A 15,535-nucleotide genomic window follows, 5' to 3' on the forward strand; every position below is an offset into this window, starting at 1 on the left:
ACAGGAAGATTATTACTGATACTATTACTTTTAATCTATGAAGGGAGCTTATATAGGGAAGAGCAGGGTGCTGGGATTTATGACATGAATCATCATCCATTTGCAAATTTTGAAAAGATTTAAATCACTGTGGTTTTACTTTCCATAATAAAAAGTCAACACAATCAGCGTTTCATGGATTTTAACAATGACCTTTTTGGAGAGCTGGAATGTAAATATGCCTGTCTCTGACGGACTTTGTTTTTAAATATGTTATAGACTATAGATAAAATAGATATGACAGTCAAGCCAAAAAAGGTTCAGACATTTTTCTTTTTCCAAATGTTTTAATTAAAAAAAAAATATATAACACAATTCAATGATCTACATACTAAACTTGAGGGATAAAAATAAAGTACTGATTATTTCGCGCTAGCATCGATCCAATATCAATAACATTTACAATTTGAAACATCTAATAATTATCTGATATGACACCTTATATATTTTTGGACTACAGATGTCTTACAGTTAAATGATTACAACAGCCAAATAAATCAAATTAATAAGACCAAAGGATAACAAGTACTTTTTTTCTAAACGTGCACACACAGACAGCAAAATTGGCAGAGTGTGTTGGATCAGTGAGTGTCATCATAGACGATCTTTGCTGGCGTGCGCGTATACGTGGCTCCGGCTGACGTGGTTGCGTAATGAACCGCTACCTTTGCCTCCACTGCTGCTACTGCCGCTTGTAGCATCAACACTTTGGCTACGCTGCTTTCGTAAAGCTGCCAGTTTGAGTCGTTGCGACCTCTTGGTGATTGGACAGAGTCTTCAGCGGATACCAAAATGATTTCGCTCACGGATTCACAAAGTAAGAGCCGCTTCTGTTTCTATGCTGTTCTTTGTCTTTCTAGTGTTTCTGTGCGAAACCGGGTTTAGCTGAATGTACGAGGCCAGCAGCTCAAACACGATTGGCTGAGAGCAACACTACGTCACCACGTGAAGTAGCTGTAAAGGGGAACTGTTTTTTTTTCTTTTTCACTTGTTTCTTGTTTTTTAAAAAAAACGTATATCGAGCACGGCCGAAGTGTAAACCAACGAGGTTAGCGTATGTGCACGAGTCATTTAACTGCTTGGTTTTTTTTTGTTGTTTTTTTACACTTGGCTGTGTGATGTCAGCACAGAAGTCCCACCTACCTGCTGTTCAAACCTTCTGTCTGCAAAGGGCAGCCAATAATAAGAAAGCTTGCTTAAAGCTGGCTAATCCAGAGTCCCACTGTAAGAAAAACAAGGCTTATTTTGGACTGGATCATGCAAAGCTGCCTTGTAATAAAATGTGAAGCTGGAAATGAATATGAATACCCCCCTTAATGAATAGTCATTCTGCATTTCTTTAATAAAATTGAAATCCATGTAAACCAAAGTAGATCATGCGACTTATTAATAACTTCTTTCTTTTTCTTGATGTCTGCAGAGATTGGGATGGGACTGACGGGGTTTGGTGTGTTTTTCCTCTTCTTTGGGATGATGCTGTTTTTTGATAAAGCTCTCCTTGCCATTGGAAATGTGAGTTGATGGTTTTTGGGTTCATTGATATATCAGAGTAGTACCTGTATTGTTGATTGCCATTTGGCTGTTGGTCCATATGATCACATTTGCTGATGTGAGTGGAAGTTGATCTTTTCTTTGCTGCTCTAGAGCAGGGCAGTAAAAAGGAAACAGATGTTAAAAATGAATGTTTATATCGGGTAAATTATTAGATTAAAAATTGCTGTGAGCACAGAACCTACCTAGTAATTATAACACAGTGTGAAAGTCTATCCTATATAACCTAAAAGATCTTGGACCCGTGACATGTTGTTTCCTGTGCAGATTCTATTTGTCTCCGGACTGTCGTTCGTCATCGGCCTCGAGCGTACCTTCAGGTTTTTCTTCCAGAGGCACAAACTAAAAGCCACCAGCTTCTTCCTGGGAGGAGTGTTGGTGGTTCTGCTTGGCTGGCCGATTGTTGGGGTTGTTCTGGAGATCTACGGTTTCTTCCTCTTATTCAGGTCAGCTCAGTCAGAAAGGGCTGAACTCCTTTTCCTCTTCTTCCTCGTTTGGCTGCTCCCTATTAGGGGTTGCCACGGTGGATCATCTACCCGAATCTCTCCCTATACCTAACGTCCTTTGTCACCTCAATCCCTCTGCATGTCCTCCTTCACTATATCCATGAACCTCTTCTGCCGTCTTCCTTCTTTCCTCCTGCCTGGCACCTCCATATTCAACACTGTCCACTATCTCTCCTCTGCACATGTCCAAAACAATTTCCAAGTCTCACTTTATTCTTGCACTCGTTAACAGGGGATTCTTCCCGGTGGCAGTCGGATTCATCAGACGAGTGCCTGTGCTCGGATCTTTGCTCAGCTTACCGGGGATCAGTGCGGTAAGTGTCACTCTCAGGCACTTTAACCTTAATAAGGGTCACTAATCACAAATATTGTTTAGCTTTATAAGGCTTTCAATGACATTTGTCTGCAGGACTAACAGTAAATAAACACTGTCTGAATTTGATGAAACTTTGTGGAGAGGAAGATTCCACTAATCTTTGATGCAGTAATAATAAAAGTTGGTCATGGTGGAGAAGGTGCTCTCTGAGTGCACCTGCAGTTTTCTTTTATGCAAGCCTCTCTGGTTGCAGTAAGAAGTCAGATTCTATAGAAGTGCATGAGAAAATGGCTTCTGGCTCTCCTGCTTAGGTTATGGTCTCGGTTGCTACTTTCAGGTTTCATTAAATACAACATGATGTCCACTGTGTACATGAGATTCCAGCTGTAGTTGAAATAGCAGGGTACGCCACCTACATTGTGGCCGAGTCACTCAGACTCATGGTCTGATCCGCACCTTGCATCTATTTAAGCTCAAGGCCTGGAAGCAGAATTTTGCTAATCAAAGGGTGTCACGGTGGCCTCCTCCATCTTTTAAATACAGTCTTTGGCAGACATGGAAAAATCTGGTATTTGCAGCCCGTTGTCTAAAAAGTCATGCAAGTATAATTATACGAATACTAAACTATCTTGTTTTATTTGTGCTAAACAAAATTCAGTTTACCACCATATATGACTAAAATACATCATTTAAAGTCTTGCATTTGAGAAGCTGGAACCAGGGATTTGTTTTCTTTATTCGTATTTGAATAATGTTAAGTGCAAAGAATTGATTATCAAAATATTTGGGGATTAGTTCTCTAAGCTAAACATGAACTTTTTCCATTAGATGATACAAATGGCATTTACGGCAAAAAGCAGCTGAAAGTTTTTAAAGAAGCTGATATTACTTTGTTGATCTATGTGGGCTTTAAAGATTTTTAGAGTGAAATGGCTCCAAAAGCTGAGGAAGGTTTTTTAGATGAGAGGGCTCTGGTCTTTCTCTCATCTAGTCTAATAACAGGGTCCCTGTTGTCCTGAGCACGACCTCATGGGATTCCCCGCTCAGTCTCGTGTCTTTGAAGCCTTTTGTAGCTTCTTGGAAACCGTCAGCGTCCAGGATCAGTTAATTCTGCCGTGGTTGCTAATATTTTACAGCTGTTTACCAATATAAAAACCTCACTGCATTATCAACATCATCATCCTTGCATGTTCTGCTTCATACATGTTATTTTAAATCATCCTTCGCATAACAACTCGTAAATAATTCTGCCCTTTTTCATGTTTTATTTCAGCTGGTGGACAAAATTGGTGAGAGCAACACGATGGTATAACAAAGAGGACAGTTTCAGCGTTTCTTACCGCCTCATGGTGACTGTATATTTTGACCATTGCCATTCCAGAGCTGTGAATCCAAACATTACTCTGCACAAAAGACACACGCATCTGTGGATGTCTGACTGACTGTACATTTAATTCTATTAGAGGGAAACTGTTTCTGACTGCTACTGGAAAACATTACCAAGAGATCTTTTTTTTAAGGCTGAAAGCAGTTTCTCTTTTATGTCATTCCACTCTGATATTTATGGACTGATAATCTGGGACCACTGGATTAACTCGGAGGACAGTGACAGCATCTGTGTGCCTGAACAGACACTGAGGGCCTTTTTTTTCCCTCCATGAAGAGTTAGTGGAATTTTATACTTTAAAAAAATGTGCAGTTGAGCTAAATGTGGCAGAAATGTAAAAACAGTTTATATTGTCCTGGATGGAGATGTTTAACTGTAACTTTTCTAAGCGCTTGAAATAAAGTGTGCATTTTATAAATTTTGTTTTGTAGCGTAAGTAATTTAGATGTCCCAGATCTTACCTGCGTTTTGGGTAATAACAGTATGATTTGCTAAAAGAAGCCCAGCTCCATCTTCTATTCAGGGACTCTACTAGAAGAGCTTTACATGGTTCACCCATACTGGGCCTTGGTGAAGCTCCTCTAATGCACATGTCCTCTGAAACAAGCTGTTTTACCCTTTAATGCACAGGTGTTCAACTTCAGTCCTCGATGGCCGGTGTCCTGAAACTTTTCCATGTGTCCCTCTGCAGCACACCTGAATAAAATCAGTAGGTCATTAGACTTTATAGAACTTGACTGATGCTGAGGTGGCAATTCATCCATTTGATTCATGTTACAGCAGCTCATGACTAAATTAACATGGTACAATAAAAGTACTTTTAAAAGTAGTTTTTTTTTCTTCCAAAAACTTATATTTACTTACATTTATTTAAACTTCAGTATGGTTAGGTGTTGCCACCTGAGCATGTAGTCAAGTCTTGCTAATGACCTACTAATTTTATTCAGGTTGTTGCAGCAGGGACATATTTAGAAGAAGGCGGTTGGAGACTGTATGATCGTGTGTAGTAAACTAATCTCATTGTCTTGGTTGCTTCAGAGGCAGGGACCAAGTCTGCAACCACTTGTAGTCAGTTGCTGGATTCAAAGGTGGCAATACAACAGCATTAAATGGATTCAGTCTGCTATCAGTGTACGATTGAATGTGCTCAAGTTGGCATCCACATGCAATCTGTTTGTGATAATACGGTGGTTATACTCAATAATATATATAAGATTTACTAGCATAAATTTCCAAATTTGTTGCCATGTATATAAACAGAAGTCTAAACCATTTAGATTCAGAGTCCAGCTGAAAACTCATTGATTTGAAACAAATTCATCCAAAAACAGTGACGGTGTTGTTACAGGACAGGGATTTAACTATATAAGCAGCTGGAAACCAGTTGAGTCCTGTTACAGAGAGGCGTGTTGCAGATGAGTTGCGCTGATTGGCACAGACTGACTTGTTTAGATTGCAGTGTGTTGGCACTCTGCGTTTTTAATTGGTCGGCATTGTAAATATTCACCAATCTGCGTGAGAGTGATTGCAGTTAGTCCGAGTGGCCCGCAGGTTGCCTCCCAACAGGCGACCTGTGCGGTCACTTTGTGATTCAAAGTGGTCACTCACTGGTTGAGGGTGCTGTACGGTCAACTTCTGATGGAAAGGTTGGTCATCAAACTGGTGTTTACTCTGATGAGTCTTAAGCCAGCTTTATATGACAACGTCAACCACTGTGAAATGATAATACGTTCCCTTTAAGCATTCACATATCAGAGATTAGATTTATAATTCAAAACGAATTAACTGTTTATACACAGTGTGTACAGGTCATAAACACAGAGATTTATGTATGTGTGAAATTTCTAAAACAGTTGAAACAAAAATAACAAATAAATTCAAGGTCCTCATGTCATCCAATGTCCTTCATGCTTTCAGCTGATCCAGGCTTCTGCTCCTCATGTCGAACCCACATTCTCAAACTTTGATACAAATCCATCATCTTCAAGCAAATGCACTGCATTCATAATAAAAGTGGAAGAAAAACTAATGATGGGTTACTTAAATATTTTTGCTAGAGCCCTTGGTAGAACAAACACATTTAATTTAACTACACTTATATTTGCCTTTGAAATAAACACATTAATTGCCATGTTGTGATAGTAAAGGCCTAAATGTCTCTTAGAAAATGTTTGAGAGGTTAAAATGTATTAGTATGTGTATATTTTTAGCTCACCTGGCTGAAGGACCAATGCACTTAAGCCACGGCAAGACTTAAGTTCATCCATAGTTCACATTAATACAGTGCTGGTCTTATTTTAGCAAAGACCACCATTCACTTTAGTTTTATTACATAGCTGCAGTTCAAAACAACAGTTGCCCCAAGGCTTTATATTAAAGAGACAAAGACCCTGCAATATTACCAAGACACTTGAACAATCATATGACTCCGCCCCCTATGAGCAAGTAGTGCTCCTCACAATGATGACCGCAATTTGGGAGAAGACCTACTGAAGTCATGGACAAATCAGTTGTAGCCAATAAAATAGATTTGCAGATTACACAGGGCCCTTGAAGGACTAGAATTGTCTTATTCTGGCATCTGCACCTGCCACCTCATCACTGCTCACCGCATCAACTTCATTCATAAAATCTCACCGGCGTTGTCGTCCTGCAGTGACCCTGTGAAAATACTCTGCTGCTTGCAAGACTTAAAAGTTTGAGTGTCTCTCATGCGTCTGCGATTAATGTGCAGCGACATCTTTAACAGCACCGTCAGCTGAAGAAGTAGGTGTGAAGTGATTAAGACACCTGTCAGCGTCATCAGTTGTTTTTTTCTTACAAACGATGTGACTGCACTGACAGGGAAACATTAAACATTTAAACCAGCTGCAACCTGCAGGAGAGCACAACGCTTAAAGTAAAAGGTAAGATATCCCTCTTCTTAGTTATATATAATATTTTAATTTTCTTAAATGTGAAAAAATTAAGTAAATTAAACTTTTACTTTCTAAGTCTACCTTTTACTATTTATGAGCAAAATAAAATTTGTTTATAACACAATACAGCATAATAAATCATAAAGCTAATAAAGCACAGACAGAAAACATGTAACTATTGTCATTCAGTAGTAGTTAGTATAGTGAGGTGTTAGTACAATACAACAGCTCACAATTGTGTGTACAGGAGAAGTTTACTTGCTAAAAATACACGGGCAATTTCTTAAACCTGCTTACAGAGATTTATTATAGTGTGTTTACATTAGTAACATGTAACAAAGTCAGAATGCTATAAATTGAAGTAAAATAAAACACTATTAATGAAAATATGCTACAAATACTGTTATTATAAATACATTTTAACTGTATAATGTACACAAACCGCAACTTACTGGTGTCCAACTGTAAATTTACTTGAAGGTAGTGGCTGTAATTTAATTTAAAGTACATTTACTGTAATAAAAATGACAGAAAATGTAATTTACTGTAAAGTTACTGCAAACATTTTACTGTAAATTACTGGCATCTAGATGCCGATGAGTTGCTTTAAAATTTGTTTACAGTGAGTTTACATCTAAACACAGAGAAATAGATGTGTGATGGATGACTGTAATTAAACGTATACTTCTCAGAAAAACATTTTTCCCCCTCTTGTTCTGTTGCAGAGTTCAACAATGTCTCTACTAGTCACGCTGCTTTTGCTGTCGCTGGTTTCTCAGTGTTGGACTGCTCCACAGGTTAGTCGGTATTTTTCTTTTGTCATGTTTAACCCTGATCAGCCTGAGCTGGAACAGAATTTTCTTTTCCCTTTTCAGAGGAGAAACTGGACTTCTCAGGCGATCCTATACCTGAAAGGAGCACGTAAGAACGCACTGACGGCAGCAAACAGTCACCCAGGTTTTAGACGTCTATCAGATCGAAACAATATAGTGTGCTGATCTTTTACAGAGGGACGCCGCTCATTTTTGGAGCGTGCCAGAAGAGAGGAAGAAAGCACTTTTCACTCAGGTGTGTGAATACATGATGCAGCTCGAGTAGTGTAATCAGATAAACAAGTAAATATTCTGTGTAAGCTGACTAGTATTGTATTTGGCTCTTAGGAGCCTGTATTCATTTGTAAGAAATCATCCTTTGGAATAAGTTTGTACTTAATATTGTGGTAACTTTTTGTTTTAGTTTGTTTTTACTCACATTTATTGTATTTGTTAGTTTTTTAATGATTTATTTGATTTTATTCATTTTATTGATCTTGTTTGTTTTACACTAACTTGTAAAGCACTATGGTCGAGCTTGTTTGTTTTAAATGTACTCTAGAAATAAGGCTGATATTGTGATTTTGAACTGGTTACATTTTCTGAAACATTTACTAATGTTTCAGAAATCAGTCATTAATGAGAGCTTCTTCTTCTTCTGCTTTTTAATCCTAGGCAGTTTTAAGAGTTTGTTAAATTTTTTAGTTTGCAGGTATTTTATTTCCATCAGAGTAAAAACTCCATGAATAAATTATTTTGCTATCATGTTTGAAGTGATGGCTTATTACCAGAGTTAGAAATCATAATAAATATTACATTTTGTTATGTTTACTTATTAATTTTGTGTTCCTTGTTTTAACCCTTTAAAGCCTGAACAATGAAATAATTACCAGAAAATTAATTTTTTTTAAAAAAACAAAGTGTATTGTGGAATTTATTTAGATTTTAGACAATCCCCACTGATGATGTAGAAGTCTCAAAAACTGTATGTGTCAAATATGATACACGAGGCGTTAAGAGGGTGAAGTGCCACATATGTGATTTCATCAGCCTGATCCTGGGTGTTTATTTCCGAGGGTTTCATACGGAAGATAAAAAAGAGGAAATCTTAGTCTCCTCTTCACACAGCTATATTTGTATTTTGTTGGTTGCACAGTTTTTTGTTTCTTTTCCAAATACTGCCATTTCTGCTCCGATTCTCTGCAGGGACTCGGAAGCAGAACAGCGATGGCCGAGGCTCTTCTTTGCTTTTATCCATTTTACTGGAACTCCTACAGCGAGCTGTAGAAGAAGGTAAAACCTTGGAATTCATCACCACCAACACCCTGACTTACCAGATCCTCCTGAACTGCTTTAAGATTATTTATGGCTCTTTTTTTTAATCCTCAGATGCAGGCAATCCAGATAATCACCTGGACTATCAGGAGGTGAATAGAACCCACTTGTGAACATTCATCAGAGCCCAGTTCTATGTTTTTCTGTTTCTTATGTTGCTTGTTACATTTTATTGTTATTGTTGATGTTTGTCTGCGTGTCGCAAATTTGACATAACTTATAATAAAATGCGCAAAATAAATGAAAATGTCCGTCTGCAAGATGTTAGAGTCTGATTTATGCGTGAGTTTATCTCTTCATTTGACTGTCATCATGTGCAGTTTGGTGGTGTGACGCATGGATGGATTTCCATTTACACTCATCCTTGTCAACTTATTAAAACAATTACGCCAGTCACTCATTCACACCATGAAGTGATTAACACCAGGATGACAAACTATCAGTCACTCATCATCGCGCCGTCTTCACAGCGGTCACTGAGAGAGCCGTGTCAGAGGTAGACGATCGGGATCAGACAGAGTTCATCGACTAATACATTCCAGTAAAATCACCATGAGCTTCCAGCAGGGTTTTAGGATTTATTTTATTGAACCATGTTGTTAGATCATAGGCCACATGTAACACTCTGCTCTTCACTTTCAGCAAAAGAGAAAGCCCATGTTCACAGATTTCTATCACGCTACATAAATAGCCAACACTGAAGAACTGAAACACTGCACTTATTGCTTTAGTCCCTGCTTCTTTTATTAGTTGCCAAAGCAACATGACACGTGGTCCCACAGTGCAACACAGCAAAGGACAAATGAGTCAGAGCATCTCACTCATTATTGGGGTCACCTTTTGGTCTCCAGCGAGCAGAAGTGCACAAACTGACCCCTACGGCTAAATCTGGCTGGATGAAACCCCTCCAAAAATCTGGGAATCTACATAGTGCAGTAGGCTGAAGGTGCAGAGGGGCAAAGCTTTCTGGTGTGACCGTGGAGTGATGCTGAAGGTCATGAGTAGTCAGGAAGGTGTAGCTATTAGTTCCCCCTGCGGGCAGGTTAGACATCCTGCAAGTCCTTCTGGATGTCCCAGAGTGTGTTAGCGCTGGCCTGCAGCTGGGCCACCTCTTCATCTGTCAGGGTCATGTTGATCACGCTAGCCACACCCCCGCTGTTCAGCACGCAGGGCAGACTCAGATAGACCTCGTCACTGATCCCGTACATGCCCTGTTAATGACAAAGCACACTGTCTTTATGTGGAAGGGCTTAGCGTCATAACAAAGACTTGCTATAGAGGTCTAAAGAGGGGAACTATAGGGAAAGCAATTGTTTTTTAAATATTAAAATATGACATTACTGTGTATAGAACAGGGGTGTCGAACTCCAGGCCTCGAGGGCTGGTGTCCTGCAGGTTTTAGATATCACCCTGGGTCAACACACCTGAATCACATGATTAGTTCATTACCAGGTCTCTGGAGAACTTCAAGACATGCTGAGTAGGTCATTTGGCATTTAAATCAGCTGTGTTGGCTCAAGGACCCATCTAAAACCTGCAGGACACCAGCCCTCGAGGCCTGCAGTTCGACACCGCTGATCTAGTGCATCTACACATCATGAAATATATTACATATGTACTCGCACAAGCTCAAAGAGGGTGGAGTTGAAATCTGAACACCCAACGTGGAGCTTGAGCCCACGACCCTGAGATCAACAGTCTTATGCTCTAGCCCAGGGGTGGGGAACTCTGGGCCTCAAGGACCGGTGTCCTGCATGTTTTAGACGTGTCCGTGATCCAACACAGCTGATTTAAATGGTTAAATTACCTCCTCAACATGTCCGGTAATGAGGCCTAGTAATGAACTTATCATTTGATTCATGTGTGTTGACCCAGGGTGATATCTAAAACCTGCAGGACACAGGCCCTTGAGGCCTGGAGTTCCCCACCCTTGCTCTGGTGACTGAGGTTGCCGGGCTTCAACTCTAGAGAACGTGTCGACTGAACCTGCAAATGTTCTGCGTTTTTCCTTGAAACTTGCCTTTTGGAATATATAATGATTATCCAAACAGATGATTACATCTGATGATTCTTTTTTGGCTTAGTGTTTCACTCTTACTATCAGAAAAGTGGCTTGGGAAAAAAAGAGCTTTATTTAACACAACTGGTAATTACACTCACACTTTATACATTTTGGATTCAAAATTCTAGTTAAAGTTATATTTTAAAGAATACTGGGAAATTCTTTAACGAGTACATGAACATGAGCGTCTGTTACCTCCACCATGGTGGAGACGGGATGAATCCTGTTCATGTTCCTTATGAGACTCTCTGTCAGGTCGGCTACGCTGAGACCGATGGCCCAGTTGGTGTAGCCTTTCAGTTTGATCACCTCATAGGCACTAAGAGATGTAAAACAAACAAACAAACAAAAACATGTCTAAAGTGTCTAAAATCATGAAAATTCACCGAGATTGATTAAGACAGCGACAGGTAACAGCTAAGGTAGCGATAGGTGATACGTCTGTGTCGTGTCTAAACGGTCAGCCATTGTATTGTGACGTGGTGTTGACTCGGTAAAGATGAGATCTACACTCATCTACACAATATTTTAAACTCGCTGATGTTGATCCAGCATGAAAGAAAGAGAGACTTTTAGCCTGAAGAATTTCAGAATTGAAGAGAAAGTTTGCAGATGAGCTTCCATGTTGGCCTTAGTTTGAAATCTGACCCATGTCAGGGTTTCCGACCAATAAGGTGCAGCTCTTTGCTGACAGTGCACATGTCCAGCATTGACTGTGACTGTGTTATCAACTTGCCCATCAGTGAACAGAGATATCGGCTCACCACTAGCAGGTGAGTTTAAAAAGATCATACTTTAAAATATTGTATCCATAAACTAGATTTAAGCGACCTCCAGCCTACCTGTCCACCACCTTCTTGTGAGTCTCTTTCCAGTTCTCGTCGTCGCTGTCAGTGCCGATATCAGGGTTTAACGTCTGCAGGCTGACTCCAGCCACGTTTGTTCCACTCCACACAGGCACTGTAACACATCTGGAAACCATCAACCTTCATGCACGTACACACCATACACAGTTATTGCCTACAGCATCCTCACCACTTGTGTCTCCATGCTCTCCCAGGATCCATCCGTTGAAGCTGCTCGGGTGGATTCCCAGTTTGTCAGCCATCAGGAAACGGAAGCGTGCCGAGTCCAAGTTGGTGCCGCTGCCGATGACACGGTGCTTTGGAAGCCCGCTCAGTTTCCAGGTCACATAAGTCAGTATATCGACTGTCAGAGAGAGGGAGAGATTTATAGTGTTAAAAGGTGAATACTGCAAGATTTCATGTCTGAGGACGTAAATAAAGAAGAGCTATGTGGTTGGCTGAACCTGGATTGGAAACAACAATGATGACGCAGTCAGGGCTGTATCTGACAATCTGGGGGACGATGTGCTTAAAGATGTTGACGTTTCTCTGAACGAGGTTCAGCCTGCTCTCCCCCTCCTGCTGACGGACTCCAGCGGTCACCACGACGATGCGGGAGTTAGCTGTAACCGAATAGTCTGAAATACAAATTTTAAAAAACAGATCAGTTTGGGTTCACATTCTCCTTCAAACCTTTGCAAAGGTGGGAAATTAAATTTAAACAGCTCCATAGTGAGCTGCACCCTGTAAACAACTCTTTACTTTTTAAAGAGTTTTAATTAAAACTAAGGCTGCTTTATGAGATTGAGCTCCTGTGTGTTTGCATGTGTGTGTGTATGTGTGTTTGTCTGCGATATGAACTCGCCTTTATCTGCAACTATTTTGGGGGTTTTGAGGAAGAGGCTGCCATGCTGCAGGTCCATCATCTCTCCTTTCAGCTTATCCTCCACCACATCCACCAGCGCCAGCTCATCAGCCAGCTCCTGCACATATCAGACAAGGTCAAACCGATCCATAGTACAGTTTGCTTGTTGCCATTAGAACTAGTTGAAAAAAAGAACATAATAGAGAGCTTCAAGTGAGTCTGTTTTAAGCCTAATGGCTTAAATAATTGTTTTATGATGTATGATTCAGTCCAACGGTGAAACGGGTTATCTAATTTAAGTGAATGAAAATAAAACCTGAACAGCTTTAGGAGAACTCCACTGTAATTCTTCCTTTTTGATTACAAATACATGTTTCCTTGTTAACAAGTGCAGTAAAGGGATAACGGTCAGATCAGACACCAAGAGATCAGTAATCTCGTGGCAATCTTGGAAGAGCCTGAGTATGATCCCATCTCGTGACCCCAGCAGGCAGCGTGGTAATCTGAGAGGCAGAACCAGTGAGACTCTTACCCTGAGTAGGATGCTGAGAGCGCAGGCCATGCCAACCTGGCCCACACCCACCACTGTAACTTTATTCCTCGGAGGCTCAGGTGGACCACTGAACAGCGGTGTGATCAGTTTCTGCAGGACTGAAGCCATTTTCAGTGCTGAGAAGTGTAAATGAAAGAAGAAAGGGATGAGCGTTTAGGGTCAGGTGAAGCAGCAAAGCATTTTACACAGACACGACAGTAGCCAATGGTCCTGCGTGCAGCCTCGCATGCACACAACTCATAAATAAGTCAGAGTGCAGAGGGATTTCTAACGCAAGCCTGACATACAGTGGCATAGAAGAAAACCACTTCTCAGACACTTCGATCATTTACAGCAGTTTTCTCTTTTTTGAAATGGAACTGAAGGCAAAGGAAGGAGGGCAGGAAAAAGAAAAGGCTTCAAGGACAACTAGAGAGTGCATTATTTCCCTTTCTAGCAGGTATGAAGAAGGCGATCTGCTCTCAGACAGAAACGTATTAGGTCCTGTCTCACGCGTTCTCTATTTGCAGAGAGTTCACCTTGAAATGACATATGGCCAGACACAAAAACACCAGCAATACTTGCATTGTCCGATGAAGCTCCGAGCTGCAAGGTATAAATACCACCATGTAATCAGCATGGCCACCTGGATGGATGACTAAGTCGTGTTCCTACAGAGCTCTGTCCCTCCTCCTGCATCCACAAAACCTCCCTGAGTCACAGTTTTTGCAATGCAGTCGGTCCAGGCAAGTATCCGCTCAGCTGCAGCAGTCCCACAGAGCTCATGTGACTCAGGGTTAGATGGAGGAGCTGTCAGCTGCACAGAGCTCCGCTCCTCACCTCCCTCCCTCCCTCCTTCCCAAACGAGGAGGACGTAGCAGTATAATCGGATGCCAAACTTGATTGACTGACTGCAGACTGTTAAAGGAGTTACTGTAATCCCTTAACGCTGCTTCCATCTGCTACACCTCACCTCTAATGGGAGGTCTCAAAAGAACAGCTGATTTCTATTTAAAAGGCTTGATAATTTATTCTAAATGAATGAAGGGACCTGCTTTATGTCTCTCTAAGCACAGTTTAAAACACTGGCCTGTAATGAATCTGAAATGATGCTGTTGTTAAACAACCATCAGATACGTTTAGAAATAATTAGATTAAAACCATGCACTGCAAATTGCAAATAATGTAAAGCAAGGGGCACTTATGCTTGAAGAGACAGACATTAACATCCCTGTGCGTCTCTAATAGCAGGCATGAATGCTGAATATGCTGCTATTGAAAGTGCAATGCTGAAACGATCCATTCATTATCCAAGACCGAAGCTGGATTACCAGCTGACAGCACCATGCACTCCAGTCATGTAAATGTGAGCGGTTAATGAGATGGCTTAGCATCCAAGGTCATTGGGGAGGGAAGGAGGGAGGGAGGGTGACAGCAGTTTTCATAACTCTCAGTCAACTGCAGTAGAAGCATGGTTGGTACTCCAACACAGTGAGGTAGTCGGCTGCGACGTCTGAAAAAAGTTACATCTGCCTTGAACTTGAACCTAAACAGCCACTGCGGGGGAGGATGAGATATAATGAATACATGATGACAAAACAAAGCAACAGGAAAGCCTAAAGCCCCAAACTCAGCTATAAAATTAATGTAATGCAGAATTTTAACTTCTAGCTAATTGCCCTACTTATACATAAACTTTTCATTTGTGGTTGTGAAAACAAATCCCTTAAAAAAAAAAATACTCTGACTGCCACTGTAAACACAAGCAGACCCTACGTATATGTAAACTTAAATGTGACTCACAGTTCTGCACACACTGAAATGGACCACCCTAAAGTGAGAATGAAGAGAGGACTGATGCAAGCAAAACAAAGCCAAAGGCATTCAGGTGTCACAAACTGCTACACATATTTCAACAACAGAAAGATAAAATTATACTATCTACACAACACGGAAATACAGCAGTTCACCTGTTTTGTTGAGCGTCCAGGTATAACTCCTTGGGCTACAGTGAGACTCTCCTCTGTTGTGCTGTACGGTGTGGCTACTCTTCTTCCTGTTGTGCTGTCAGCCTGCAGTCTGCCGGATTTAATGGGCTAAGCCTCTCCGTCCCCTGCAAAGACTCAATTTGGCACTCCATCGGCCACCACAGTCAGCTGGTACATCATTCACTGACACTTCATGCAAAATAACAAAACATGACTACGTATTCCAAAAACATAAACCAAAAATAGAGCTATTATTGTTGCGGACATTATTGTCACATTTACTTTACATATTCAGTCGGTGAATGAATGCCACATGCCGGTGACTCCAGCAGATTTGGTCTTGTGGCGTTTGTCCTTCTAGCCGGTCTTGGGTTGGAAT

At 40.7% G+C, this 15,535-nt stretch overlaps 3 protein-coding genes across 8 annotated transcripts; 2 read left to right on the plus strand and 1 right to left on the minus strand.

The window, feature by feature from the left end:
• Positions 1-667: 667 nt before the first annotated feature.
• Positions 668-4,172, plus strand: golt1bb (golgi transport 1Bb). Of its 2 annotated transcripts, XM_086299132.1 has the most exons (6): positions 668-856; positions 1,460-1,551; positions 1,858-2,036; positions 2,329-2,410; positions 3,686-3,701; positions 3,794-4,172. In XM_086299132.1, the coding sequence occupies exons 1-6, from the start codon at positions 832-834 to the stop codon at positions 3,799-3,801; spliced, it is 402 nt and encodes a 133-aa protein (XP_086155258.1). In that variant the 5' UTR covers positions 668-831; the 3' UTR covers positions 3,802-4,172. The 2 variants fall into 2 exon arrangements, with proteins under 2 accessions (XP_086155258.1, XP_086155257.1); XM_086299131.1 differs by having other exon boundaries at positions 676-856; positions 3,686-4,163.
• A 425-nt stretch (positions 4,173-4,597) lies between these two features.
• On the plus strand, positions 4,598-9,111 carry LOC147324941 (spexin prohormone 1-like). 2 transcript variants are annotated; one of them, XM_086299133.1, is made up of 6 exons: positions 4,598-6,705; positions 7,443-7,514; positions 7,593-7,638; positions 7,726-7,785; positions 8,736-8,822; positions 8,919-9,111. In XM_086299133.1, exons 2-6 carry the CDS (start codon positions 7,452-7,454, stop codon positions 8,975-8,977), a joined length of 315 nt encoding a protein of 104 aa, XP_086155259.1. In that variant the 5' UTR covers positions 4,598-6,705; positions 7,443-7,451; the 3' UTR covers positions 8,978-9,111. The 2 variants fall into 2 exon arrangements, with proteins under 2 accessions (XP_086155259.1, XP_086155260.1); XM_086299134.1 differs by lacking the exon at positions 4,598-6,705 and having other exon boundaries at positions 6,734-7,514.
• Positions 9,112-9,428: 317 nt separating this feature from the next.
• ldhbb (lactate dehydrogenase Bb) lies at positions 9,429-15,273 on the minus strand. Of its 4 annotated transcripts, none has more exons than XM_086299139.1 (9): positions 15,139-15,243; positions 14,972-14,999; positions 13,169-13,305; positions 12,637-12,754; positions 12,236-12,409; positions 11,962-12,135; positions 11,769-11,886; positions 11,122-11,245; positions 9,429-10,075 (listed from the first exon to the last, which is right to left on the minus strand). In XM_086299139.1, the coding sequence occupies exons 3-9, from the start codon at positions 13,295-13,297 to the stop codon at positions 9,908-9,910; spliced, it is 1,005 nt and encodes a 334-aa protein (XP_086155265.1). In that variant the 5' UTR covers positions 13,298-13,305; positions 14,972-14,999; positions 15,139-15,243; the 3' UTR covers positions 9,429-9,907. The 4 variants fall into 4 exon arrangements, with proteins under 4 accessions (XP_086155265.1, XP_086155266.1, XP_086155263.1 ...); XM_086299140.1 differs by having other exon boundaries at positions 14,972-15,022; positions 15,139-15,223; XM_086299137.1 differs by lacking the exon at positions 14,972-14,999 and having other exon boundaries at positions 15,139-15,273.
• Positions 15,274-15,535: the final 262 nt, after the last annotated feature.

This window comes from Aulonocara sp. 'chitande type north' Nkhata Bay, linkage group LG7 (genome assembly GCF_057382095.1).
Source record: "Aulonocara sp. 'chitande type north' Nkhata Bay isolate Kocher_YH1m ecotype deep benthic linkage group LG7, A_spYH_male_GT1.1, whole genome shotgun sequence".
In the NCBI taxonomy this organism is placed as follows: domain Eukaryota; kingdom Metazoa; phylum Chordata; class Actinopteri; order Cichliformes; family Cichlidae; genus Aulonocara; species Aulonocara sp. 'chitande type north' Nkhata Bay.

Coding starts and splice junctions, on each gene's coding strand:
- ldhbb (XM_086299136.1), bottom strand. CDS start 13,808: ATGCTGATTACATGGTGGTATTTATACCTTGCAGCTCGGAGCTTCATC. Junction 13,306..13,753: donor TCGGAGCTTCATCGGACAAT/GCAAGTATTGCT, acceptor TACACTTCTCAG/CACTGAAAATGGCTTCAGTC. Junction 12,755..13,168: donor CTCTCAGCATCCTACTCAGG/GTAAGAGTCTCA, acceptor TGATATGTGCAG/GAGCTGGCTGATGAGCTGGC.
- golt1bb (XM_086299131.1), top strand. CDS start 832: ATGATTTCGCTCACGGATTCACAAA. Junction 2,037..2,328: donor GGTTTCTTCCTCTTATTCAG/GTCAGCTCAGTC, acceptor ACTCGTTAACAG/GGGATTCTTCCCGGTGGCAG. Junction 2,411..3,685: donor GCTTACCGGGGATCAGTGCG/GTAAGTGTCACT, acceptor GTTTTATTTCAG/CTGGTGGACAAAATTGGTGA.
- LOC147324941 (XM_086299133.1), top strand. CDS start 7,452: ATGTCTCTACTAGTCACGCTGCTTTTGCTGTCGCTGGTTTCTCAGTGT. Junction 7,515..7,592: donor AGTGTTGGACTGCTCCACAG/GTTAGTCGGTAT, acceptor TTCCCTTTTCAG/AGGAGAAACTGGACTTCTCA. Junction 7,786..8,735: donor AGAAAGCACTTTTCACTCAG/GTGTGTGAATAC, acceptor GATTCTCTGCAG/GGACTCGGAAGCAGAACAGC.